Source organism: Muscardinus avellanarius, assembly GCF_963383645.1.
Source record: "Muscardinus avellanarius genome assembly, chromosome: 2".
Lineage (NCBI taxonomy): Eukaryota > Metazoa > Chordata > Mammalia > Rodentia > Gliridae > Muscardinus > Muscardinus avellanarius.
Genome location: NC_137787.1, coordinates 198,716,878 through 198,744,164, shown reverse-complemented (window position 1 = coordinate 198,744,164; position 27,287 = coordinate 198,716,878). Strand labels below are relative to the sequence as shown.

Genomic DNA, 27,287 nt, shown 5'->3' with positions numbered 1-27,287 from the left:
AGTTCAATTATTTAATATTTAATTTTAATCTTGTCAAATTAAAGTTATTCTGTAACTGATACATGAAAATTAAACTTTGAATTATTTTCCCATGTAGCTAATGTGAGATTTCTAGACTTTTTAACTTTCTATAATACTATCTGAAAAGAAAAGGGCCTTTTTAATCTGAAAAGAAAATCTGAAACTTATGTTTCCCATAAATGTCCTGGTGTTCTGTAGATGTGGAGGCATATGTCCCATAATACATTATGGAAACCACTTTTGGAGAAATCATGCCTGTCTCCGAAGCTGTGTGCCTTGTCTTAGAGAAGATGCCATGGTTACCTTGTTCCACTTAGAATTATGATGAACGGCCTTTCTAATTCTGTCTTTCTGTGCATGGGCTCTTTTTCTTGAAATCCACATGACACACTTTGGCTGTGGTTGTCTGCTAAATTTCCTGTTTGGGACCCGTTTCAGCCAACCAAACCAAATAGCTCACAGAAAAGGCTATGGTAACTACTTCTTTTTCCACTTTTGGTATTTCCAGTTAAGTGCTTTCTCCTTAAGGAAGGAAAAGAGCCACAGACCCACAAAAGCCGCAGTCAGTGGGTCACAGCAGTTTCAGTGCACCAAAAAAGGTGCTGTCTCCATCCTGCGAAATCCGTGCGTTTGCTCGCGGGATTGCAAGTTGAAGCTCATCTCCTTCTTCCAGCTTTGCAATGCCTGGAAAAGAGTGATTTACAAGACCTTTATGTGGCTGGTGCATGGAAAATAAAAATAAAAACAACTGTCTTAAATAAAACTACCTTGTTTGGGGCAAGAAAAATGTTAACACAGGCATTCACACTTCAAGATATGCCAATGGATTTCTAAAGCAGTTACAATTCTAGGAGCCTTAAAAATAAAATAAGCAGAAGATAAAACAGAAACAAATGGGTTTATCATCAGCTGTTAATAAAATAAGGACTCTGAAAAGGATCTAAATATCAAAGTTAAGAAACAAGCAAATCATAGCCCATGTTTTGGTAGGATATTGCAGAGTCAGGGGTGAGTTTTGCTTAATTTCCTCGATGAAGGAAACTTTCTAAAAATGTTAAATAAAAATGCTGAAGTCACACACACACACACACACACACACACACACACACACAGAATAGTCCCAATTACACTTTTAAGTGTCATAAAAAATATAAATATTTTAAAAGTTAAAAACCCTATTACTAACAAAGCACATTGGTTGACATAATTTTCTTCTAGAATCTAGACTCTGGCTTAGGCATCATTTGAAAAACTTTTTTATAGCCTTCTATGTTTTAAGTTTCTTTAAAGGTTGTTTTTATAATCAAAAGTAACAAAGCAGTTAGTTCCTTCAAAATGACCAACATATCTCCGTGTGTCTCATTTATAACAATGTATTCTAAAAATGAGGAAAACAAAATATACAATTCAGAGATGATGGCTAATATGTCAGGTAATTGTTGACCATATTCCAAGACAAAAATGTGAAAGATAAAAAGAGGAGGGGTGGGAGAAGAAGAGGAAATAAACTAGTGATAGCCACAAGACTGTCAAGACTTCTAACAGTTTAAAAATATTTGCACTGTTTCATTGATAGTGAAAATTTACTTACCCAAACACATTGGTATTAATGTCTCTTCTGTCCTAAAGCCTAAAGCCTCATTCTGCAGCCAGCCAGTGCTTCTTCACTGAACATTTTCTATGTGATAATCACTACTAAGCAGGTATAGCAGTGGTCAAAGATGGCAATGTTTTCTGTACCCAAGATCTTGGGATTATTTTTTTAATGAGCCAATACAGACAACAATGTCATCTTTTGATATTGTTTAGCATAGCATATATATGTTCTAGAATTGGCAAAGCATTTGAGGATTGACTGTCTTGAATAGTTAAAAAATAAAAATATCAAGGTTTATTTATTGAATAGGATTGTCATTATCACAGAGATTGAAAATGATGTCATATTTTAACAAGGACTAGAGATGACAGAAGATTAAGTAACACTGACTCTAAAGATTAAGTAGGCATGAAAAACAATAGGTTCTGTTCAAAATTCTAACACTGAGTTGTTGACTGTTTTAGTCTTGACTACAGCAATCAGCTGTAACTTTTTCAAAAATAAGCATATCTAATTTACTGTGGAGCATAAGTAAGACTCAGCTTTGAATCTAACAGTGGCTCTTCAGTATTTTATTGGACTTCATAAGTTCACTATATAAATGTTTTCCAGCTTATGATGAACGCAGCTAACACCTCAGTGCACTCTCCTGCAGTGTTTAAAGGCTTTAAACAAATTCTCCTTCAAACAGACTAAAGCTGTAAACCCGAACCTTCTTAGAACCTTCTTAGACAATGGCTCTCACATAAGGCACTAAGGCATTTGTATTGAGAAATATCTTTAAAATCAAGGTAACTATTGTAAAAAGTTAGGTCCTTAGGAACTTAGCAGAGTGCCCTTATAGAAAGTACCTAGCCGGGCGTGGTGGGCACGCTTGTCATCCCCGCGCTGGGGAGGCGGAGACAGGAGGATCACTCAGGTTCGAAGCCAGCCCTGCTGGCTTAAGAGACCTTGTTTCCAAATAAAAAGTATAAAAAATAGGTCTGGGAGTGTAACCCAGAGGTAGAACGGTTTCCAGGAACCCCAGTACCACCAAAAAAAAAAAAAAGTACATACATGGTGAGGAGGTGATTAGAAAAATTTCAAAAAGAGCTAGTTATAAAACTCTACATACTGATGAGTAGGAATAAATAACAGGCTGGGGTGGCCTTGACATTTATAACTATTTTGCAATATCAAAATGTTGGTCAGAACTAGGCATATAGAAAGTTTTCTTTATGAAAATTAGGGAATTTCAATTTCACAGACTTCCTCATCCCCTTCCCCCACCCCAGAAGCTATTCTGAGCTGCAGACCCAGTGACGTCACGTCTCTTATTACAAACTGGTGGGCTTTTTAGTTTCTAACTGATTTATTGGGCGTTTGTTTGTAAATGCCTTTGAAATATTTTTAAAGTATTTCCCAACCCTGTGTTCCACGCTGGCGTTCAGCAGAACTGTCTGAGACTGAAGACATTCCTCAGGCCCCAAACAGATTTGTCAGAATAGCCAGAGAGATAGAAATGCGTTCCAGGTAAACATAGTTTTCAAAAGCCCAGAGCTGGGAGCAGTTGTGCGGGCTTGCAATCCCAGCATTTGGGAGGCTGAGACAGGAGGATCGCAGTTTGAGGACAGCCTCGGCTACTTAGTGAGGCCCTTTGCAACTCAATGAGACCCTGTTTCAAAATAAAGAATAAAAAATATGGCTGGGGATATAGCTGGGAGGGAGAATGCTGCTGAGTTCCATTCCCACTACTGAAAAAAAATAGCCTCGATTAATTTTAAATGATCTCCAGAAAAAGCAAAGTGAAGGAAATATTGACAAACGCAGCCCAAACAAACCTAGCATGCACACAGCTGCCCATCCTTCGCCTCTTTTCTCCCCGAGTTCAAAATAAGGCTCCTACATGTCCTGGTTACAGTGTCACCTGTCGGTGTCCAAACCCCACCTGTGGGAAAGAAGCCATTGTGGGCCTCTCTCTTCCGGGTCCCTGGGCCCCCAAGTCTTCCTTCCATACCACAGGAAGAGCTTCCCTGCTCACTTGGTGGAGCCACGCCGGCCCTAAAGCAAGTTCTGGAAGTTAGTGGCTGTGCTACCTGGGACAGGTTATTTACCTCTCTGTATCTGAGCATCCACCTCCCTGAACCGGGAAGATTAAGTAGGTGAGCTGGGAGACTTCCTAGAGATGGCGATCGCTCTATGATTGCTAGTCTTCTGATGGTTTACTTCGTAAAAGATTGAAGAACATGCATTTGTATCTTCGATTCTCCAGTTCTGAAACTGTTCCCGCTGTAGAGTCGTATGAAGTTACTCCCTGTCAGGGTTCGACGTGGACTGGCCCCTCGATTAGCTCATTCGTTGGTGTTTGGCCTTGATGCAATTGAGCCATGAGAGTTACCATCCCAGCAGCGGCTAAGTCCACTGCAATCGGTTTATCTGGGTAGTGGCCTAGGCCAGTTGAGCGTGGATGAAGGTGGGTCCCTGGGGTATATATGGTTCCCCTTCTCTCCATCTCTCTCTTGCCTCTGACCCCCATGCTGTGAGGAGCGCAGCACGCGTGCCCTCCCTCTCTCCACTTCTCACAGTCAAGCCCCGAGAGCCGTGGTTCCCGGCCTCACCTGTACTGAAACTGGACTGGTAAGAAAATATGTTTGTTTTTTTTTCTCTCTAAGTTACACGGTCAGCTCTTCACATTATTGCTGGGAGAATGCTGATGGATAGACCTCCCTTTTTTAATTTATCTACGAACAGTATGACTATTAGTGGTGATAACAAAGGTCTCAAAAGAGAGCAGCTCATTGTTTTAAGAAGCGCATACAGCGTACAGAGGGAGGCCTCTCTATCTGTTTACATGTTAAGGCACCACGCTTTCTTTTCTGCAGCTCAGACTTTTCCACACTCCTCTCCCTTCCCAACCAGTGGGTCTGAGAGGTTTCTTACCAGCTGAATAGCAGGAAGTGTTGGGCTCTGTTTTGGGCATATTCTGAATACAACGGAACAAAGTCACCAGACTCAGCTCATCCCCAAAGACGTGGACTTTCTTCCTCTGGATCACGTGTCCCATGGCGAAGGTGGAGTCAGTGTACAAAACCTGAGAAAGGAACCAAAGAATGTCATCGGAGTGCAAATAAAATGGGAGCCACGGGGCTGAGGAAGCGGCCTAGGTATGAACCCACCTGGCCATATATGAAGAAGTAACCAGTTTCTTTCACCACTATTTTATTCCCTTTCTCTTCCAGGGCTCTTCCTTTTTTAAAGCTGAGAAGCCAGGGGACAAAGGTATACGGTCCTATGAGGAAGAGAATTATTCATGAGAAAGGAAACTGAGAAAAGTGATTTCTTCCCCTGCACTGACTCGAAAACCTCAATCTGAAACTTAGAAGGGAATTTCATCTATTGGGGCATCTTGCCATTCCTTGTGCATCCACCTGGGCAGTCATCAGCTACAGCGACCTGAGAGCCAGCGCTTCCTGTGAGAGACTGGGGTCTCCCCACTGCTCTGCCCCTCAGCTACGTCATAACGATCGGCCTGCAAGGGAGACTTGGAAGCAAAGAGTGGACAAAACTCCTAACACACGAGTGGAGGTTTGCCCTTGGTTCTTCTGGTGACGTGAGTGTAATTATGCGAAGGGTTTAGCAAACGCTGTCAGGTAGAAGCCAGCCCGCTATGATCTGGAAAGGAGCAGGAGGCAGAATGGGGAGAGCTGCTGAGGTAGATGCTAGAAGGAAATGACCGGGGACTCTGTGACGATGTTTGTAATACTCAACTTCAAGTGACTTCTGCAAACGATACCATTCCCCTGCATCAGCCGTGGAGCACCTGGGGGGTGTAGGGAAGACCCTGTGTTCAAGGTTGGATGAAGGAGAGGGGGAGCCGGCAAGGGGCCTCACCTCTGAGCCAGAATCCAGTCTGGGTGACCTCTGGTACCCACACTCCCTAAGAGTAGAAAGGATCCTTTCCTGTGCGTTCACAGTCTAAGCTCATAGGACTTCTCGCAATTCTCCTAGGTAAATATCAGTTTGGGGGTGAATCTTAAGATTAGAGACTGGGATGTTTGGAGCAGTGGAACTAAAGTGGTATAAAAGAGGTGAATAGAAGGTCAGGGAAACGGTAATATCAGGACAGGAAGCAGTGGGAGTTTGTCCAAACTCGTGTTTAAAAAGGTGCTATATACTGGATGTAGTGGTGCATGCCTATAATCCTAGTACTTGGGAGGCTGAGGCAGGAGGATCACAGGTTCAAGACCAGCCTCAGCAATTAAGCAAGGCCTTCCACAACTTAGTGAGGCCTGTTTCAAAATAAAATCTAGGACTGGCAGTGTAACTCAGAGGTAGAATGTCCCTGAGTTCAATACCCAGTGTCACAAACAAGCAAACAAATGCCAACCAAAACTAACAACAAAATGTCCTTATCTGTCCCTATAGAAGAATTGGTTATGGTGAACCAAATGGGTCTTCAAGTTTCTTCTTTGTTATAGCAAAATATTTTATTAATCTTTATTTTTATAGAGAAATAAAAATTAGTAAAATTCAGAAACCAGAAGAAACAATATGCCAGAAGCTCAAGCCAAGCACACCTTTGCCTGGAATTGAGATGAAAGAAAAGGTGTGTGATATGATCAGTGGCGAGCTGATTTCTCAGGACATGAACACAGTGGCGAGGACACTCACTTTAGAGAGAGTCTCCAGACACATCAGTGATGTTTCAACTTTTCCCAAGGAAGATTTAGGTTATTTTTTGTTGACAGGTCAATTATATTTATATATACTTGTGTATATACACACATATATATGCATATATATATATGTATGTCTTGAAAATTATATACATTGTAAAACGTGAAAATTAAGCGAATTAACATGTTCATTACCTTGCAAGGCTGCTATTTTGTAATGAGAATACTTAACATCTCTTTTCTTAGCATTTTCAAAATTGCAATACATTATTATTCATTATAGCTATTATGTGGTACAATAGATGTCTTTAACCTTTTATTCCTGAAAAACAGAAACTTTGCACTGTTTGACCCCTATCACCCCCTCAGTCCCCCACCCCAGTAGCTACCTTTCTTCTCTCTACTGGTCTGAGTTCAATGTCTTTAAATTCCACATGTTACTTGGGAAGTTGAGACACAAAGATCGCAGGTCCAAGGACAGCCTCAGCGAGGACTGAGACCCTCATCAATCCAGTGAGACCCTGTTTACACATAAGAAATAAAATTGGGCTGGGGGTGTAGCTCAAAGGCAGAATGTCTCTGAGTTCAATCCGCAGTACCACACACCAAATATTTGACCACGTGGCGTGAGTCTTTCTGCGCCGGGCTTAATGCACTCAGCACTCTTTGTCTCAGTTCATCCGAGCGGTAGCAACGGAGAATTTACTTTATAATAATATTCTCTTGTGTGCAGGTGCCGCATCATCTTCAGCCACTCATCAGTTATTGGATGCTAGTTTTCATCCATTCTTGGCTCCTGTGAATCATGCTGCTGCAGGCAGCGTTTCGGTGTCCATGCAGAGTACTGACTGTATTTCCTTTGGATGTACCCATCAGTGGGGTTGCTATATCGTGTGGTAAATCTATTTTTAACTTCTGAAGGATGTAGTGGTTATTCTAATTTATATTCCTACTCCAAATAAATCTCTTCAGTGAAGAATATAAAATAAAAATTACATATTTTCTGAATATTTCTAAGGAGTTAAAGTTTCCCATCATGTCTATTCTAACTTATATTTCTATCCCAAATAATACTCTTGAGTGAAGAATATAAAATGAGAGCTTCACATTTTCTGAGTATTGCTAAGGAGTTAAGGATCCATACACAGGTGATTAAACATTGAACAAAACAAATACACTGAGTTCAAGTTAAAATGAGCAGCAATTCCTTAAGGCAACCCTGGAATTCTCATTTCTGTGGCCAGAGAGTGAAGATGCCAGGGAAAACGGGGAAACAGGAGGGAGGAGGCAGGGATGCTGGAGGATGGACGGACATGTACAGAAACATCACGTGGTCCTTAATCCATCATCTTGTCTGTGCTCACTCCCAGAACCACGCACAATTATCGCTCCCAAAGACTAAACAAGATGGGCAGGTCTGTTCTCCCTAACTTGCTTTTCCCAAAGAAGAGCTCTGAGGGAACTTGGCCTTAAAAGAACCACACACACACACACACACACACACACACACGCATGCACGCACACATGCACACACACACACACACGTGTTATACTAGATCATAACAGTGAACAAAATATCACTTCCACTACAAATAACAAATAAAGTAAAATCATCTTTACTACAAATAAGTAAAATCATTTTTACTTATTTGTAGGCAATATAATTTTAGTAAAAATGATTGTAATACAATAGTTTTTAACTTTGAATGAGATGTAAACTGTGGGGAGACATGCATCTAAAGCATGTTTAAACATATGAACTGCTGAACACCATGAGAATCACAGCAATTGTTATTGTGTAAAATACAAACAAAATGACATTAAAATGTCTGTTTTCATAGTCTAAAAATACCAGTTTGATGTTCTGAGCAATGAAGGTTTTTTTCCCCCCTCAAAACAATACAAGCCTTGGCTTCTAACTTCTCTGAACTGAAGGACTGTTTATTTGGGTCCTTGCCATTTAATCAGAATTTGAAACGATGACCAACCCCAGTAAATGTGCAGCAAATATTTATTAAATTAACTAATTCAACTTTAAACACAAAATAATTCAAAACGATGGTGTTCTATGAGAGTCACAAGCATGCAACTGTTTTTAAGGAATTGGTTTGCTACCTAGTTACTGAAATTCTGGGAAATGAAACACCATCTGTCATAGAGCTAGTATGTACACTTAAAGTGAAGAAAAACATACATTTTTAAAAGTGCTTGTTTATGTTCTGGCTAGGGATATTTCCTTGCTAAAATTTATTTTTCAATAATTTATCAGTAATTTAAATTTATCTCCTATTTCTTAATACCATACTTATTCTTTTCATATTTTATTCTTTGAAATGGTAATATCCTTATGAAAGACACAGAGTACACATTGGTTTGTTTTTATTTACTGCTTGTAGTCCTCTTTCACTCTACAGCCATGCCTCCACAGACACAGGCATGGGATGCATACACACAAACACACACACACACACACACACACACACACACACACACACACACACACACACACTGTGCTCTGAAGGATCAGAAACTTCACTGCAGTTCTAGCTGGGCTCTCAGATGCCAATGATAGAGCCTAGCACATAGTATGTCCTCAATAAATATGTGCTGATGAATGAATTACAAATCCTTTAACAAAACAAGCTGAACAATATATCAAAAGCTAAACAAATGGTGAACGTAAGCATTAGTATCATAGCATGTTTCTACATCTTAAAATTTACTTCCATTTTCAGCACCCTAGTTAGACCATAGATACATGCAAACAAGAAAATATGCATTCATGCCTACCCGGTAGAGTATTTTTCTAAAGTAATATGCATCACTTTTTATAACAGATATTTAAGAATTTAGAAGTTAACTCTAAGAGTATTGACACATATTGTTGCTATTCAATATAAACTGCAGATTACCTTCATATAAAATGCTTAAAATTTTTAGCTTCACTCAGTTTTAGATCCTTGATATATTTAAATGATTTCAAAATTTAAAAATTAATGTATACATTAATATGTGAATTAAATTAAAATGTCAGAATATGTGAACATAATTTGCATATATTTGTGAAAATATCTGCCTTTAAGGAATATGCTGTTCTCTCCTAATATCTATTGATGAGTTGTAGATGCATTTTAGAATGTAGTTTTACGGCAAATAAGATGTTTCAATGATATCTGTTTTTATTATCTTTGCTTAGAAATTTCTCCTCTTGAATATTTATACTCTCACTAACTATAGATAGCACAGCATGCATCCGTCATTTGGAGCTATGACATTTGCTTACTTCTCTTGATTTTCTATGACCATAAAAATGACTAAAACAATTTTAAGAGAAAATATTGATAAGATTTTATAAATGTTTGATTAAGCAAATAAGGTTAAGGGGTGGTGTTTTTTGTTTTGTAAAACAAATGTAGTTCAGCACTGTGATTGTATGTATTGTGACTGAATGAGTACGTGCTTGATTCTGGGATGATGCTGGGCTAGGAACATGAAAAACAGAAGTCAGCCAGGTGGGTCCAGGTGGGCTCAGCTCCCTGAGGGCAACAGAGGCCATTGCTGGGGGGAGACATGGCCACATCAGCATTTTAGAAGTATCTCCATGCGGCTATCATGGTAAGAAGAGGTACAAACCTGCAGGTAAGAAAACCATGACATTCTAGGTGATGGTGGCACCAGAATGAAGAGATGGGAGTGGAGCCAAGGGGACTGACTGAAGATGCGTTTAGGAGAAAGAAGCAGCACCATCTTGAGATCAGTGTGCTGAGTCTAAGGGAATGTTCAAGCATAACACCCAGACTTTGGAAATGAGCAGCTGCAGGGGTGGTCGTGACATTTCCTGGAACGGGGGAGCCTGGAGGGTGAAGAGAATGAGGGCAGGGATCTAGAGTTCAGGCCTCTGGTCTTCAAGAGATCCTCAGTGGACAGACGTTACATAAGCCGAGGGCTCAGGAAAGGGATCTGAGCCGAAGACACAAGCGTAAGCCACCCCAGCACACAGATATCAAATGACACCGTGGGAGACTTCAGGATGTTAAGGAAATAAGGAGAAGAAGACAAGAGGATTGTCAGAGGTCTGAAGGACAGCATGCTTAGGAAATACACTCAGAGTGATTCGTGAAGACATTTAAAAAGAGTAGCCATAAGTACAAGTTAGAGTAGTGCCCTAAAGAGGCAGGCACCTGTAGAAGGCAGCCATTGAGGACAGTCAAACTCTATTGAGAGAGAAAGGTAAAGGTCATCATAGCCTCCAGGAAATAATCAAGTCAAAATGCAGACATAAACAAGAGCCTTCCACTACTGAAGTGATCCAGGATTATATCCCCTCTTTTCTGCCTCCTGAACATGAAATGAATGGAGCAGATAGACACATACACCCCAAATAACTATGAGTTGCACAGATAACTGAGATCACATTAAAGTTCACAAAGACCCAGAAAAAAATCAACTCTTAAGGTTGTGTGCGAAACACTCACAAACATCCAAAAATCTCTCACAGACAACCTAGGAAATCTTAGTGATATCTAAAGGAATTTGAAAAATTAAAAAGAATACAAACAAACAAGAACTCTCTTAAATAAGGTGAAAGTTGAAGTTTGAGGAGGCAACAAAATGAGATGGACATACAGTATTTGATAACAAATGTCAATGGGAAGGCAGTAGAAAGGTAAGGAATCGACATCAGATACAGAGTGGGACCTTGGAGGACAGTACCTGCCACAAGAGATGAAACTGAGCCATGTCTTAGCGCGATGGCAAATGATGCTGTGCTGAGGAAGCTCGGGTGTGTACAGATGTATTAGACCCTATTGTTGCTATAACAAATTACCCCAAACTTGGAGGCTTCAAGCAACACATATTTATTACCTCTATTTTAAGAACCAGAATTTTCACTGGGCTAAAACTGAGGTGCTGTTTCCTGGCCTTCCCCAGCACCCAGAGGTGGCCTGTATTCCTTGCCTGTGTCCCTCTTCTGTTTTCAAAACCAGCAACCAAGTATGTGTGAACTCTGCTTCCATGGCCACATACCCCCCTCTGTTTCTGACCCTCCCAAACCCTTCTTATAAGGATCTTGGTTATTATACTATGCTTACCTGGTTATCACAATAATCTCCCTGAGACCCATAACATAGTCACATCTGGAAAGACCCTTTTTACCATGCAAGGCAATACAATCACAGGATTCAGGGATGGAGGCATGGGTATCATTGGAGAGCAGTCATTTTTCTACATACAATAATAGTCAACTCTAATACATACCTAAAATCTAATTACTGTACTTTAAAAGAAAGAAAGATCCTTTGTAATCAAACAAAAAAATCAAAGTCACTTAAAGGAAAAAAATCCTAGCCTCAGTTTTCTCTGAAGCACATAGTAACACCAAAAGACAATGAGGAAATTTCTATAAGACATTTTTTTTTGTGTGTGGTACTGAAGATAGAACCCAGGGGCATTCTACCTCCGAGCTACATCCCCAGCCCTATTATTTATTCTTTCTTTTTGAAACAGGGTCTCACTGAGTTGCAAAAGGCCTCACTAGATAGCTGAGGCTGTCTGCAAACCACGAACCTCCTGTCTCAGCCTCCCGAATGCTGGGATTGAAAGTGTGTGCCACCACGCCCGACTTCTATAAGACATTTAAAGAAATAAAGGGCAACCTTAGAATTTAATATTGAGCCACTGGTTCTTTAACCGTAAAGACTAAGAAAATCACTGTGTTTGATTAAATATGTAAATATTTAATGAACACTGCTCTCAGTTCACTTTGAGTAAAACAGCATAGAACAGAATCCAAGTTAAAAAAACATATATATATATATATATATATATATATATATATATATATATATATATAGAACCACAGCAAAAAGACTTGCCATGATTATTAAATATGGGCATCCATAAAACAAAGACATAAACAGAAAAAGAATGGGTTGACAGAAAAAACAAAATTGTTTTCTATCTCTACAATGTAGAAACTAACTATCAAATATTTAGAAGCACAGCTTAAGACATATTGATGTGATGGTAAATTCGTCACTTGCTTCCTCTGTAACAGCTGGAGCTCAACAAATATAACGTAAGGCTGACAGATCAAATAATAGGAACATAAATATTTTAATAGCACATAGATAAACATTAAGGAATGTTAGACTACTATCCAAAAGATGTGTGGTAAAGAATATGAAAAAGAAATAAAAAAGAGTAGTATCAGTTTCAACTTAGATTAGAGAAAAGAACCAATAGGTATTATCTAAAGATATAATTATAGATGTCAGAGTGATATCATAAGGAAATATCAGAAGAGAAAACGCAAAGAACTAGTCCCTCACTAAATCAGCTAGCTGTTAAGACCTGATATAATTAGCTTGGGGGATGTGCAATCTAACAAAAACTTACAGCAACCAAAGGAGTATTTAAAAGTAAGAAGGAAAGAAAGTCAAATTCCAGTAGGAAAATACTGAAGTATTTTGTCCTACCCAGTTACCATACCCTATTTCCCAATTTGGTGGCAACCATGGAGATGAAGACCGGGGTTCCTGCCACAGACTCGCTTATGTGAGGAAGTACAAGTCACCGTGGACAGAAAACATTGTGACTGCATCTGTAGCTAGCTGGAGGCTCTCTTCAGATGGAAACAGCGTCCCATCCTGGCTTCACCCAAAAGTATTTAAGGAAAGACACGACCCTAGTCACCTAAAGTATGGGACAGAAGACAGGAAAGCAGCAGTTGTTAAAAATCCTATGAAGGAGAAGGCTAAGGATAAAGCGTTGGTAAAACACAGTCTTGTTGTTGCATGTACTCAAATAATGTGGACTGCAAGGTGCATCAGTGTGTATGCTCAGAGCCAGATGCATGCCGCGAAATAGCCTGAGAAGATCCAGTGCCGATCTTTGGCTTCTGTGCAAGCCGGAGGTATAGACTAAGGCAGAACTGCAGGTGCTCTGACTCAGATGGGAGAAGTGTCCCAGCACAGAACCAATCTACAAAGACAGGGAAATATTATTATACTGGACATCTCTTATTTAAGAATCTCTCTATCAAAGAGAAGGGAATCTCTCAGGGCTGACTGTAGAGGTAGAACAAAGCTCTCCGTGGCCACACAGAACAAAGACTAGAGTCTGCACAAAAGTATTTTGGAAAAGCCGCTGTGTAAATGAACAACTTGAGCCCACAACAATAAACAATAGAAAACGCTGTGGAGTGGGGGGAAGCCTGATTTCCAGAATTACCACATCCTGGCACTCAATCTGTCTAATTTTCAACAAAAGATTACAAAGAAGTTGGAAATTATGAACTAATGTCAGAGAGGAGAAGAAATTGACAAAATCCATCCCTGAGAAAGCCCACATTGGACTTAGTAGATGGCGTGATTTTTAAACATGCTTAAGCAACAAAAGAAAACCATGAACAAGAACTTAAGAAGACCAGGATAATGAATGATGTATAAACAAATAGACAATATTAAATTGGAAACCTATTGAAAATAACCATAATGAATAGATGCATATTACTAAGACAAGCCGATATAAAGAGATCACATACTATATAATTTCAATTACATTATGCTCTCCAAACATCAAAACTATGAGGCATAAAAAGATCATTGATTACAGAGAAAAGGTAAAGAAGGCATGAATAGACAGAGAACAGAGAATCTTTAAAGCAATATACTTTGTACGGGACTATAATGGTCATCTATGCCATTATATACTTGTGCAAATTCATAGAAAGTACAACACCAATGTACATCACTAGTGTAAGCCACAGACTCTGGATGATAATGACATGTCAGTTCAGGTTCATCATTTTTATAAACAAAAACTAAAATAGGGCTGAAGGTGTAGCTTGGTAGAATGCCTCTGAGTTCAATCTCCAGGACACCCCCACCACACACACACATAAGAGCATAAAACAACAGTTACCAATCTATGTTAGTGGGCACACATTTCTCTTTTGGAGAATACTTCCTCTGACCACTGTTTGGTGACAGAATCACTTAGCAATCGCTGGGCAGATTCAAAATGCATCCCACAAATACCTGGGCTGACACAGGGGAAGTTATGGCTGCATCCAGATATTTTTTGAGGCATCACTATTACAAAAGATTGTCACTGAGTCAACTGATAGAAAACTGTTTAAATGAATTATATTCATACGACAAAATACCAGATAGTTTTCTTAAATAACAGGAAAATTTTATACTTGCTTATATCAAAAGATCTACCATATACATTATTTGCTCAAGAAAATAGGTTATAATTTTGTTTTAAAATAACACGTGTGATACATTATGTTTAGCATAAGAAAGGGTCAGAACTATATCCTGTTTTTTTCTGTTTACATAAAGAGTTTTAGTGCCTACGTAAGAAACAATAAAAGTGGCTTGAACTTGGGAGGTGAGAACACATGGGAACAAACAGGAGGAGAAGCAAGAGTCCTTTATGTGCTTTTTAATTTGTTTGTAACATACTGCGTATTTAGAAATTAAGTTAAAACCCTAAAACAAGAAGCAGGAGAGATACAATTCTATACCTCAGTCCCAGAACTAATGAAGCCGGCCATGGACCAATACCTCTAAAGCTAGAAGCCAAAATAAATCTTCCTTCTCTAAATTGTTTTTATTTTTTGGTATATTGTCACAGCAATACAGAGCTTACTGACATAAGTCTATAGGAATTAGGAGAGATTTAAAATGTAAACTGGGGGCCAGGCGTGGTGGCGCATGCTTGTAATCCCCGCGCTTGGGAGGCTGAGACAGGAGGATCGCGTAGGTTCAAAGCCAGCCTCAGCTACTTAGTGAGGCTCTCAGCAACGTAGTGAGACCCTGTTTCCAAATAAAAAAATGGATCTGGGAGTATAGCCCGGAAGTAGAAAGCCTCTGGGTTCCACCCTCAGTATCACCAAAAAAAAAAAAAAAAAAAGAAAGAAAGAAAGAAAAAAAGAAAGAAAATAAAATGTAAAGTGGGTATGGTGGCTCACACTTGTAATCCCAGCATTTGGGAGGCTGAGACCAGAGGATCAGTGTTCGCAGACAGCCTCAGCTACTTAGTGAGGCCCTTTTAACTCAGTGAGACCCTGTTTCAAAATAAAGAATAAAAAATAGGGCTGGGGGTGTAGCTCAGAGGTAGAATGCCCCTGGGTTCTATCCCAAGTACCTACCACTAAATAAATTAAAATAAATAAATAATAAAATGTAACATTTATACAGCGCCTCTCCTTGGAATCTCCACACTCCTAGGGTAGGTAACGTGTTTTTTATGGAAAGACCTAAAATTACACATATTGCAATAAGATGATAATATATTATCTTTTCCCAAAAGACTATGGATCTGTGAAACTGGAAACACTTCGTTAGGCACAACATTTTTTTTTTTTTTTTTTGGTGGTACTGGGGTTCCTGGAAGCCCTTCTACCTCCGGGCTACACTCCCAGACCTATTTTTACATTTTTATTTGGAAACAGGGTCTCCTAAGCCAGCGCACGCGGCTGGCTTCCAACCTGCGCGATCCTCCTGTCTCTGCCTCCCAAGCGCGGGGATTTCAAGCGTGCGCCACCACGCCCGGCTAGGCACAACATTTTTTGACAAAATGAAACAACCCGTTTCCCTGCTTAAAGGTCCATGCACAGTGACGGATATTGTTCAAGAGCTTTGCTGTGTCCCAAGGCCAACTCATGGCTCCCAGTGGCGCAAGACCCCGGGGAAGCCACAACATACCAAGCGGTTCATATATTAGCAGATGTATGGTGTCATTTTGCATGGTTACAGCTTTTTATTTAGTTTTTTTTTTTTTGGCCAAATGTGTAAAGTAAACATTTTCTGAGACTTTTATTTTTTTAATTGTATCTTTGGTCATAACAGAGTTTTTCTGGCTCTCATTTTATTCTTAGGAAACAGTTGTTTGCCTTTTAAAAGCAGCAAACATAATTTTGGGAAATGTATAGAGCAGCAAACAATAATAGATCTTCAAATGATTTTTTACTTAGGATAATTAAATTTACATAGAAAAAATGCAGGTGTGAAATAGTACTCCAGGAACCACAGGAAAGGCCGGCCCACAGCATCTTCTCAGCATCTTCCCTGCTGGCTGGTTTCCAGGTCCTGGTCCCCATCTCACTTCCTGGTAATCCCACTCCTACTGGGGGTCCCAGCGGGTCACAGTTTCCCCTTGCCCTTGCTTTACTCCCCCACGGCCTTTCTTTCCCTTGCTCGACATTGGCTCGCTCATTTCTTGGCTCCTTTCTGTTTTCTCCTCATCAGAAGGTAGGCACCATCACGGTAAACAAAACCACACACAGTCCACTCACTGGTCCTGGTGCCCCTGAGTCACTGCTGCACTGGGGGTTCTTAATCAACCTATGAACGTCGAATGCAGGAAGGGTGAGTGGATGAATGACTTTCCTCACACACTTTTGTTCTCTGTTTTATATAGACAGAAAAAACTACAAAGCAACAATTTCCAAAATATTTTGCTTTCAGGGAGCTGTCATTACATGCTAGAGTAGTATGGTCACACAAATATGTGGACACTGGATCAAAGTTGAACATGTATTTTTTCAGAGTAGGAATTATCAGATTCAGTAATCTTTTAATGTGCCTTGTGACTGTATATTTTCAAAGGAAAATATACAGGATGCTGTGTTTCCAAACTTATTTGGCAACAAAACCTCTATTTCATGAGCCATTTCTCTGGATTAATATTCTAGGTAATACCTTTGGGAAATGGTGTTCAAAGATGTTCTCCATGAACCTTGTTTCTGGCTATTATTAGAGAAAATACTTTTTTTGCCTGGAATTAAAGCTAAAAAAATGAGTGTGGGTGGCACATGCCTGTAAACCTAGTACTTAGGAGGCTGAGACAGGAGGATGGCAGGTGTGTGGACAGCCGCAGCAACTTAGTAAGGCCCTTTACAACTTAGTGAGACCCTGTTTCAAAGATAAATAAGGCTGGGGGTGTAGCTTACAGGTAGAATACCCTGTGTCTAATCCCTAGGAACGAACACACACACACACACACACACACACCTAACAAAAGCTTCAAATAACTGCACAGTTTAAACCATTCTACTATGGTCAGATATCAGTGTTCTCAAGCATTAATTTGACATTGCAGAATTATCATAAAATAGAGTACTTAGAATATATTCATTTTTAGCCTACTAGATTTCTTCAACCAAATATAGAGAAACTATTTGTGAAGTTGGTCTTGTATAATTATCAAAGCCATAATGGTTTCTTAATGGTAAAAAGTTAAATTTGGTTTAGTATTGATTCAGTTTTCATTGCCTTTTAATTATTTACAACTTCTATATATTAGTGGCTTTAGGTTATCCCTGTTTATTAGATTATTGCACTAGTATAAGTATTCTCCAGTCATATTGAGTAAACAAGTTTATGGTGTTAGATCTGATTAGAAGACGCTTTGAAGCAAATGGCTGATTTGAGACGCAGTTCAAATACACTCGTGATACTTGCAGCTTACAAGCCTAGGTTGTACTGGGTTGACTCCTAAGCGGGGAAAGAGCCGGGGCCATTGCTTTACCATCTTGTATCGTCGGAGTGTCGCTGTCAGCAATCAGTTGCAAGCAGTCTTGAGTAACTGAAAAGCAAAATTAGATAATTTGTGTTACTTGTGCAGAAACAATGGGGCAACTGAGATGGCTGAGAAGATCATGCAAACTCATTCTGCCAGAAAGGCAGAGTCAAGTCGAACCCCCACATTGCGTGATGTTATTCTCAGTCACTTTAGGGAATTTGCCCATTTATTTTAACACAGATGCTTGGAACCCACAACACTTTAGAAGAGCTCTACATGCTACTGAAGTCCACCAAGCACGCCATCTGCAACTGAGGCTAATTTGCTTTGAAATATTAGGGCTGTATTGAAAACAGGTCTTGTCTTTTTGTTTATTCAAGCCCACCGAAGGCATGAAACAGTTAAACCTACCACATCGGTGTAAAACTGTATTTTCTTTAAAAAAATCTAACCTGAAATAACGACTTACTACTATGAAGATACAAATTCTGCCACTACTGAAAATAAGAATGATCCCTAGCATTTATTGAACAGATCTAAGTGCAGGCAAGGTACTGACTTGGTGCTCATTGCCTCCTGTTCTCCTCACAAGAACACTAAAAGGTGGGTATTACAGGAAAGTAAGCCTTGGAAAGTGTGCACGGCTTGTTCAGGGCCTGAGACACAGAAAGGAACAGGACCAGAATACAAATCCTGTCTCTTCCCTTGAGAGCCAAAGTCAAGATTTGAAGCGAGAACAGTTTTCTAGAAATAAAATGAAAGATTTTGGTGAGGCTGCACGGTCAATGAAGCTTCTTAGAAACATCAGTTCACATCACAAATCACACTCAGAACATTTCAGATGAAGTTCACAGGAGTAAATAATGATTACATCAAACCGAGAAATGCCTCAGGCAACAGCACACGACTGCATCCATGTTCTGTTGGGTATGAAGGAAAATAAAGAAAAGCAGTACGTGTCTGTGAGAAATATACAACCTAAATGTAAGTTTGCATGTTTTCATTTAAGGAAATAGGATTTATTTTTACTATTTCCTTGAGGGAAATATTATTTCCTTTAAGGAAATAAGCTTTGATTTTTTTCTTTTACTATCTAGCAAGTATTTTATTCAGAGTTGAGGTAAGAATTTACCAACACACACTTCTTAATGGATGGATTCTGAAGACATGGGCACAGCAGGGAACTCCCACCTCAGTGTTTAACTGAAGAGTTTCTAACACTTAAAACCTGGAATAGCAAAGTAATAATTATGCTATTCTGAGGTTGTTAAATGCAAGCTGTTAAAAGGGGTGATCATTGTCAAAGTCAGTTAAAAAATTCCCCTTAGTTGGGTGCATTGGTGAACACTTGTAATCCCAATGACTCGGGAGGCTGAGGCAGGAGGATTGCAGGTTTGAGGGCAGCCTGGCTAACTTAGGAATATTTTATCTTAGTAAAGAATATAAAGGCTTAAACCGGGTGTGGTGGCACATGCTTGTAATCCCAGCACTCGGGAGACTGAGACAGGAGGATCGTGCAGATTCGAAGCCAGCCTCAGCTACTTAGTGAAGCTTTCAGCAACTTAGTGAGACCCTGTTTCCAAATAAAATATAAAATAGGGCTGGGAATATAGCCTGGCGGTAGAAAGCTCCTGGGTTCGTGGTGTTATCAAAATCAATGGATAGCATAGTTTAGAGGTGCTTTGTAGTAACCTTTAAAAAACTTAGGTATTAAGGGTATTATTATTTCTTTAATTTTTATGTTCTTTGCCTTATTTTTCCAGCTATACTTAGCTTGCTGATGGAGAGATTAATGCTTTCTGGGTTTCTAGGTTCTGCGCTACCCTGAGGGTGGTAATGCCTGACATACCTGGTTCCAGAGGGATCTGACACCTATGGATCAGGATGAAGAGTCTGCATGTGGAACACACCTTGCAAGGTGAGCTTCTCTCTCTTCTGAACTTTCCAGAGTGATGGAAGTATCGGTAGGGAAATCTGTTCCTTCTCTGACAAATCAGAAATGGGAGTGTCCTTTAAAGGAAAACCCCACCACAACAAAAATACAGCTGCCTCATGCATCTTTTTTTTTAAGTAGGAACAGACCTATAAAAATGCAAATAAACCAGCATGGTGGCACATATCTGTCATCCTAGGACTTAGGGGGCTGAGACAGGATGATCATAGGTTCACGGACAGCCTTTGCAACTTAGAGAGACCCTCTGCAACTTAGTGAGGCCTTTCAAGATGAAAAGGGCTGGAGGGTTGGGGATGCAGCTAGCAAGTAAAATGCCCCTGAGTTCAATCCCTAGCACCCTACACACACACAAAAAAATCACTTAACAAGAATAACAGGCAAAATTCAAAATAGTTCCATTCCCTATGGTTGGTTAAAACCATGAATTTCTTCATTCTGCAGGGCATATTACATTAGAAAGTAGAATTACGCTGGACATGGTGGTGCACTCCTGTAAGCCTACTATTTGGGAGGCTGAGACAGGAGGATCGCAGGTTCCACACCAGCTTCAGCAATTTAGTGAGTCTCTCAGCAACTTTGTGAGACCCTGTTTCCAAATAAAAAAGTAAAATAGGGCTGGTACTTTGCTCAAAAATAGAATGCCCCTGGGTTTAATCCCCAGTACTAAATAAATACTAAATATTAAGCTAACATTATCCATCCATATAGAACAATACCTCCCTCAACATTATAAATTTATTCTAAAAATACCTACTTATGTATGAAAAATTAAAAAATAGCAAACAGAAGAAGCATTGATCTTTCAAAAATGTAGAAAGGCTTCTCATGGCTTTCTGATTGAAAATAGAACAATCTCCTCTTTCCCATCCCTTGTCCGCCATACTTCAGATTCACATAATGCCGCCTTCACTTCTCCATGCTTTCAATATATTTACCATTTTCTAATCTTGTAGTTGACTCGCTAATTACATGTACTTTATATCTTCTCTATCTGTTCACCTCGCTCACTATAATAAGAATTTATGGAAGAGAAGCAATGTGACATTTGGCTGCACCAATTGGCTCATTTCCTGGGTCTTCTGTTTCCCAAAACTTCAGACTTAACAAGAACAGGGTTCAGAGATGTGTCATCTGGACACTATTTTCAATTTTAAGTACTTTAAAAAAAATTGAACAGAAGCCAGCTATTGCAACACTAAAAAAAAAAAAAAGAAAGAAAGAAAGAAAGAAAAAAAAGTCTATTGAAGCAGAGAAGAAGAAAACTCACACTTAGAAAAGACTGTGCTCAAAATCGCCTGACAGCAGCCAGCTGTCCTTGCTGGGTAGGGGGTTTAAGTTAGCCTAAACTTGCTAAATTCACAATCCCTTTTACACTACAGGTTTTCAGCAAGCATTGTACAGCCTCGAAAAAGTCACACCTAAGCTAGAAATGCCAGCATAGACTGCACACTACAGACTGTCAGACAGCTCCTGGCTCCTGACAGATGAGTTTGTGGATTTCAGAAAAGGAGGCTGGAGAATAGTATTAATACTTTTACTTTTAACAATGATAAAGGTTTAGCTCAGAGAAATGTTTAAGTTGTCATATAAGGTGTTAATGTATGTATCCTTAAAATACTAATTTAAAAAATGTTAAATGCAATGTGGTATCCCAGATTGATCCTGAAACAATATAAAATAAAATAAAAATCCATCCTGAGTGGGCCATGAAACCTTCAAATAAGATCTAGAAGTTAGTTCATAGCCGCTGCCGCCGCCCCCACCTTCTCCTCCTCCTCCTCCCCCCTCCCCCCTCCTCTTCCCCTCCCCCTCCTCCTCCTTCTTCTTCAACAAGGTTCCATGATGGAGTAAGTTGTTAACAGTATGAGAAGCTGGACGGGGGTATATGCCAACTCCCTGCTATACTATCTTTGCAACTTCTCTGTAACTCTAGAATAATTCCAGTCTAACAAGTTTATGTAAAGATGGAGAAAAGTCACTAATTCAATTCCAAAATTTTACGATTGTTTGAAAGATAAAACATGGGCAATCTTGTTCTACTCTTGTTTATATCTCCTTGAATTGTATGTATTTTCATCACTATTTTACTATTACAGTTGAGAATAATGAATGCCATGAATAAAAATGATAAGATAATCAAGAGAGGATTGTGTCTTTCTGTAATCAATCTTAGGTGCACATACTCCTAATAGCCTTTTAAACTCCTTTTGACTGACAAGGGAGAAAATGTAAAGATCACCTGATTTTATCAGTAAGCTGTTTTAGTTCAGTAGCAACCCCATTTGGGATATTTCACTTTCTTAATAAAATTTGAAATAATTTTTTTTTCTCTCCAGACTTTAAATACATTTTCAAAGAAATCATATTATGTAATATTTTCAAAGCCAAGTGCTTTAATTATTTTTTTAGTTGGAACTATCTCTCCAAAACACACTTATGGGTTTAAAAGTGAATTTTGGCTAAGATGAGCTATTTGGTAATTTTTTTTAAATCATGGATTTCCCCACATTTCTGTTTATTATACTGTAAGCAAAACTAATCTTTTGAAATAAGTTAACCTTAATAAAACTTTAATTTGAGCCAAAAATTTGAAAAACAGAATTTGAGCCAAAGGCCTACGTTTTAAAATTCAATAAAGACTTTGCCCTTGGGATAACCAGTAAGATGGGGGCTTGGGCTGAAGGTAATGCCCATCTCCCACCTACTGCTGCCCTATAATCCCAGTAGAATTCCCAGTGGCTCTGAAACACATAAAGAATTAACAAATAAGAGCACAAACGAACAGTTTGAAAGCAGAAGGAGCAACCTAAGCTTGCTGAACCTTGAAGAAGATCAGAATAAAAATGGAAAGAAAAATCAGAAAGGGCACACAGATTTCAGCTGCATAAAATTCTTTCAGTTCCAAAAAAAAGGCTCTGCTTTCCAGAAAACAACAAACAACTCTGTGTTTCAGACAACATTCTTGGGTACATAGACATTAATTTTGGAGTAATGCCAAATAAAATCAATTTGCCCTCTATGAAAGGGTAGGATGCAAGCTTTCCTTGACAAGGAGCAGCAGCGATTACCTGTCTTTGAGATTCTTATCTTTTTTGGTGGTACTGGGGATGGAACCCTTCTACCACCAGGGTACACTCCCAGACCTATTTTTATATTTTTTATTTGGAAACAGGGTCTCTTAAGCTAGCGAGGCTGGCTTCAAACCTACGCGATCCTCCTGTCTCTGCCTCCCAAGCGTGGGGATGACAAGCGTGCGCCACCGCGCCCGGTGAGATTCTGATCTTTAAACTCTTTGTCCTAGACCTATAAATGCAAAGAGAAGTCCAAGATATATCCTGATATTACCAATAGCAGTTCCATCTGGGATGCAGAAAACTCGGAAACATTTTACTCGCTTTGTCCAAATCTTGTTATTCTTAAAACTTGCTACAAATTGCAAAATGTTTGGCAAAAAAATCATCAATCTATAATTTTTGGGTGCCACAAAAAACAGAAGTTTATTAAAAAGTGCAAATAGGAGATTGATAAACATCACTACAGGATATTCTGGCTGAGAGCCACTTGAAGACTATTGATTTTAATTCTATTCTTCTAAAACCTGTTGAAGTGAGTCTATGTTCTCTTTAGAGTGGTTAAAGTTAGGTTTATCTTTAAACACCGATATTTTAGAATCAGGGCAATGGTATTGGAAAAGACCGTGATAGAGGAGTCCTGACCCCACGGGGTAATGAAGCTCACTGAGTGTAATATGACTTCATATAGCATGCTTAAGGAAGAGACATAGACTAATAAGCCAACGATAAAAGTGGTAAGATCTCAAACACATTCAAGTCTCTATGAAGAAGTCAGCTCAGTGCAGTAAGTTTCCAACACAAAGGAGTTAGAAAGATTTAATTGGTGCATTTGGTTGAGGTAGAAATCTGGAGAGGAAGAAAAAAGAAAGGTGGAAGTTAATATTAGGATGAGATGATTCACTAAAATAAACAACATATGGATTTATACATTGAAAACAAAGAAAGTTATAAAATATGGACACACCAAAGTAGCAGGAAATCTGGCAAAGTATTTAAAAGATCATGAAAAATTACACTTTGAGCATTGAGATTTTAGAGAAAATCAAAAGAAAAAGACTACCTTACTGGTACAGAGGTAAAATCTCTACAAGTCTTAAAAAGCAGTCAAATTATTTGAAAATATGGAGAGCAAAATTTTTAAACAATATGTTTCATTAGAATGAATATATTCAAAATTGTAAAAAAAAAATTAGGATACTGGGAAGTTTCAAATTAAAATTAGCAGAAGATGCAATCAGAAGTAATCAAAATATGCAGAGATATTCATCATTATTTGTAGTAAACTAAAAATATTAAAATAAAATTGGGATACTATTTTATGACTGCTAAACTAGACAAAAATAAATGTTTAAATACAAAAGGCTAGAAAAAATATGGAGAATTTTTCCACTACATTTTTAATTACATACATTTATAACTCATTCTGGAGACAGCATGGCAATAAATAGCATGTCCTTTCTGTTTATCTCAGGATTTCCACAATATGGAATTTATGTTAAATGTAATTGTACATGTACTATTATAGCAAAAAGTAAAAATAGTCATGTTGAAATATGATAATAGAGAATTTCCTAGAATTCTAAGAAAGTAAGGTGAAATTTTTATTGTAAGTAATACCAGTACTTGGGAAGCTGAGACAGGAATAGTGCAGGTTCAAAGCAAAGCTCTCAGCGATGTAGCGAAACCCTATTTTCAAATAAAAAAAATCAGTCTGGGGGTGTATCTCAAAGGTAGAATGCTCCTGAGTTCAGTTCTCCATACCACAAAGAAGAGAAAACAAAAACATATATCATAGTACATATACTGTATTATTTCAAATTATGTAGAAAATATAAATGATAAAATACAGAGCATAAAATAACTGATATGTTAAAATAATAAAAAATAAAGCACTTCCTAGTTTTAAAAATTATTAAACCAATTGTCTCTAATAAATGGCTCAAAGATATGCAAACCAGATACAAAAAGTATGATTTTTTGAAGGAAGACTTTTTAAAATAAATAAGACATATAGTGAAAAAAAATATAAACTTATAGTCAGGGTACCTCAAGTGTGTGAGACAAAAGGGCCCCTGCACAGTTTCTCCCCAGGCCACACCCTTCTCTTGAAAAGTACAAAAAGTAGCCTGGCACAGTAGTACACACTTGTAATCCCAGTACCTGGGAGGCTGAGACAGGAGGATCACAGGTTGGAGATCTCAACAACTTAGCAAGACCCTGCTTCAAAATAACAAATAAAACAGGGCTGGGGGTGTGACTGGTCTCAGAGGTAAAATGGCCCTGAGTTCAATCCTCAATCCCCCCCCCAAAAAAAAAGAAAAAAGAAAAACAAACAAAAGACCTCACATACATATGTGCTAGTGTTCTGTGGACCCTGCAAGACAGTCTGAAGGTTAAATGCAACTGTATGTGTGGAAACGCCTATTCTGGTCCATACCTTCCTGGCTCATTCCAGGTGCTGGAAAAATGTTCTTTCAATATAAAAGGGAAGCAATTGCAAGGATTTGTTAAATCATAATATTAACAAGCACAGTACAAGTCACAATGCAAATATTCTTTTCTCATATATATATGTGTGTGTGTGTGTGTGTGTGTGTGTCACTGGGGATTTAACCCAGGGACATTCTACCCCGAGCTACGTCCCAAACCTATAATATTTTTATTATGAAACAGTCTCCTGAGATTGGCGAGTCTCACTAATTGCTAAGGCTGTCCTCAAACCTATGATCCTCCAGTCTCAGTCTCCCAGGTACTCACTGGATTACAAGCAAGCACCACCAAACCAGGCTCTTCCTCATCTTTGAAATGAAAGAACTAGAATCAATCCTTCTGGGTCACTTTCCTGACTCCCTAAAATCCTGTGGAATAAGTAGAATATAAAAAAGGACTAAAGTCACTAAGGAGCCATTGCAAGATAACACATTCATCATCTCCTGGAAAGGCATTCATTAAAGAAAAGCTTTCACGTGTGTGTGTGTGTGTGTGTGTGTGTGTGTGTGTGTGTGTGTGTGTGTGTAAAACATCTTTTAAAAAGAAACAAAGCTCAAGTTCACCCACCCAGGGGTACTTGATGAGACCCTCACTTGGTCTCGCAGCACACACTGCCCTCTCGGAATGCCCCCGCCTGAGCTGACTGTCCGAGACGCGAGTGGACCAATTCTGGGCCACACTGGAAGCCCTGCATCTGGTTTTCTGCAGTGGTAGCTGATGCTGTCCACCCCGGGGTGCGCATCCTTTTTCCTCCTTTGGGCTAACGGCACAGCACAGGTACAAAGTTCTTTGCGCGCTCATTGGAGCCCGGTCCTGCATTTGCAGGACAGGTCTGGGCTTGGCCACCGAGGCGCCTGTAGCTTAGGCGCAGAGTTGGTAGCCTCGACTAAGAGGTGCAGCCAGGCCATGCTCCTCCCAGGCTGGGCGCTGCTCTGCACATGTGCACACGTAACCCCAGGCTCTCAAAAGCCCTACCTGTTTCCTCGGGCCCCTCCACTGCACGCCTGCTCCGGCTGCGCTCTCCCAGAGTCGCAGGTGCAAAGATGCTCTAGAAACAGAGAAGCCGGGTTAGTGGGCACGCACGTGGGCGGGAGAGGCAGCCGGTGCGGGGGGCGCAGCGGTGTGAACTCACTTTCAGCCTGGGGGGCGCGGGGGCTCCAAGGGCAGCTCGGGGAGGGGCTGGCTGCTGTGCGCCCTGGCCCTGCAGTTCTGCCCGGAGGCTGTCCAGGTCCGCCTGCAGCGTCGCCACCCAGTAAAAGGACACCACCGTGAGGCCGCTGGACAGCAGGGCCAGCAGCAAGGTGGCCACCAGCAGCCTCTCCTCCCTGGAGAACTGCACCGGCGGCCTTTCCTTCTGCCGGGGGATGGGGACACGCTCCAGTTTCATTTCTTCTCCTTCCTTGGGGCGAGGGGAAGGGCGTGCAGGCTCCGTGGCCGTGGACTCACCCAGTCTTCCACTTGCTCTCTGAGGGCTGGGGCCTTTGGCACGAGCGGCCGCCGAGGCCGGGGCATTTCCTGTCATCTGTGCGTGTGCGGGGCCCGCGGGGCCCGCATGGCACCGCCGTGCCCTGACCCTCAGGAGCGCTCTCCCGGTTTTCTTCTTTCTCGCCCTGTGCATCTCTGCCCCTCCTGTGCACTGGCTTTGCTGGCTGTGGCCCCTCCATGGATTGCTCAATCTGCCTTCCTCATTTCACTTTCAGTTTTTGTAAGAATTTTTAATGCCATCTCTAAGCTCAAGGAGACTTGAGGCCCCTTCCATCCACCCAGGAGACTTGGGTTAGAACTGGTTCACTGGGAACAGACTTGGGTAAGGCGCTCACCCTAGACCATGACGCCAGAATGGTGTCTCCTTGCAGTTCCCACTGATGTAGTCAAAGTAATTAATGAGAAGGTCTGATAAGCCAGATACTTTAGCCTTGAAATGTACTTAGCTGGAGGGTGATTTATGAACAGCCCTT

General features: G+C 40.0%; 1 protein-coding gene across 1 annotated transcript; it reads right to left on the bottom strand.

Moving 5' to 3' along the window:
* Positions 1-592: 592 nt before the first annotated feature.
* On the bottom strand, positions 593-26,947 carry TNFSF13B (TNF superfamily member 13b; the record flags this gene model as incomplete). The annotated part of the gene is made up of 6 exons (XM_080689503.1): positions 593-705; positions 4,538-4,688; positions 4,774-4,886; positions 17,818-17,874; positions 26,305-26,377; positions 26,462-26,947. 6 exons carry the CDS (start codon positions 26,945-26,947, stop codon positions 593-595), a joined length of 993 nt encoding a protein of 330 aa, XP_080545629.1.
* Positions 26,948-27,287: the final 340 nt, after the last annotated feature.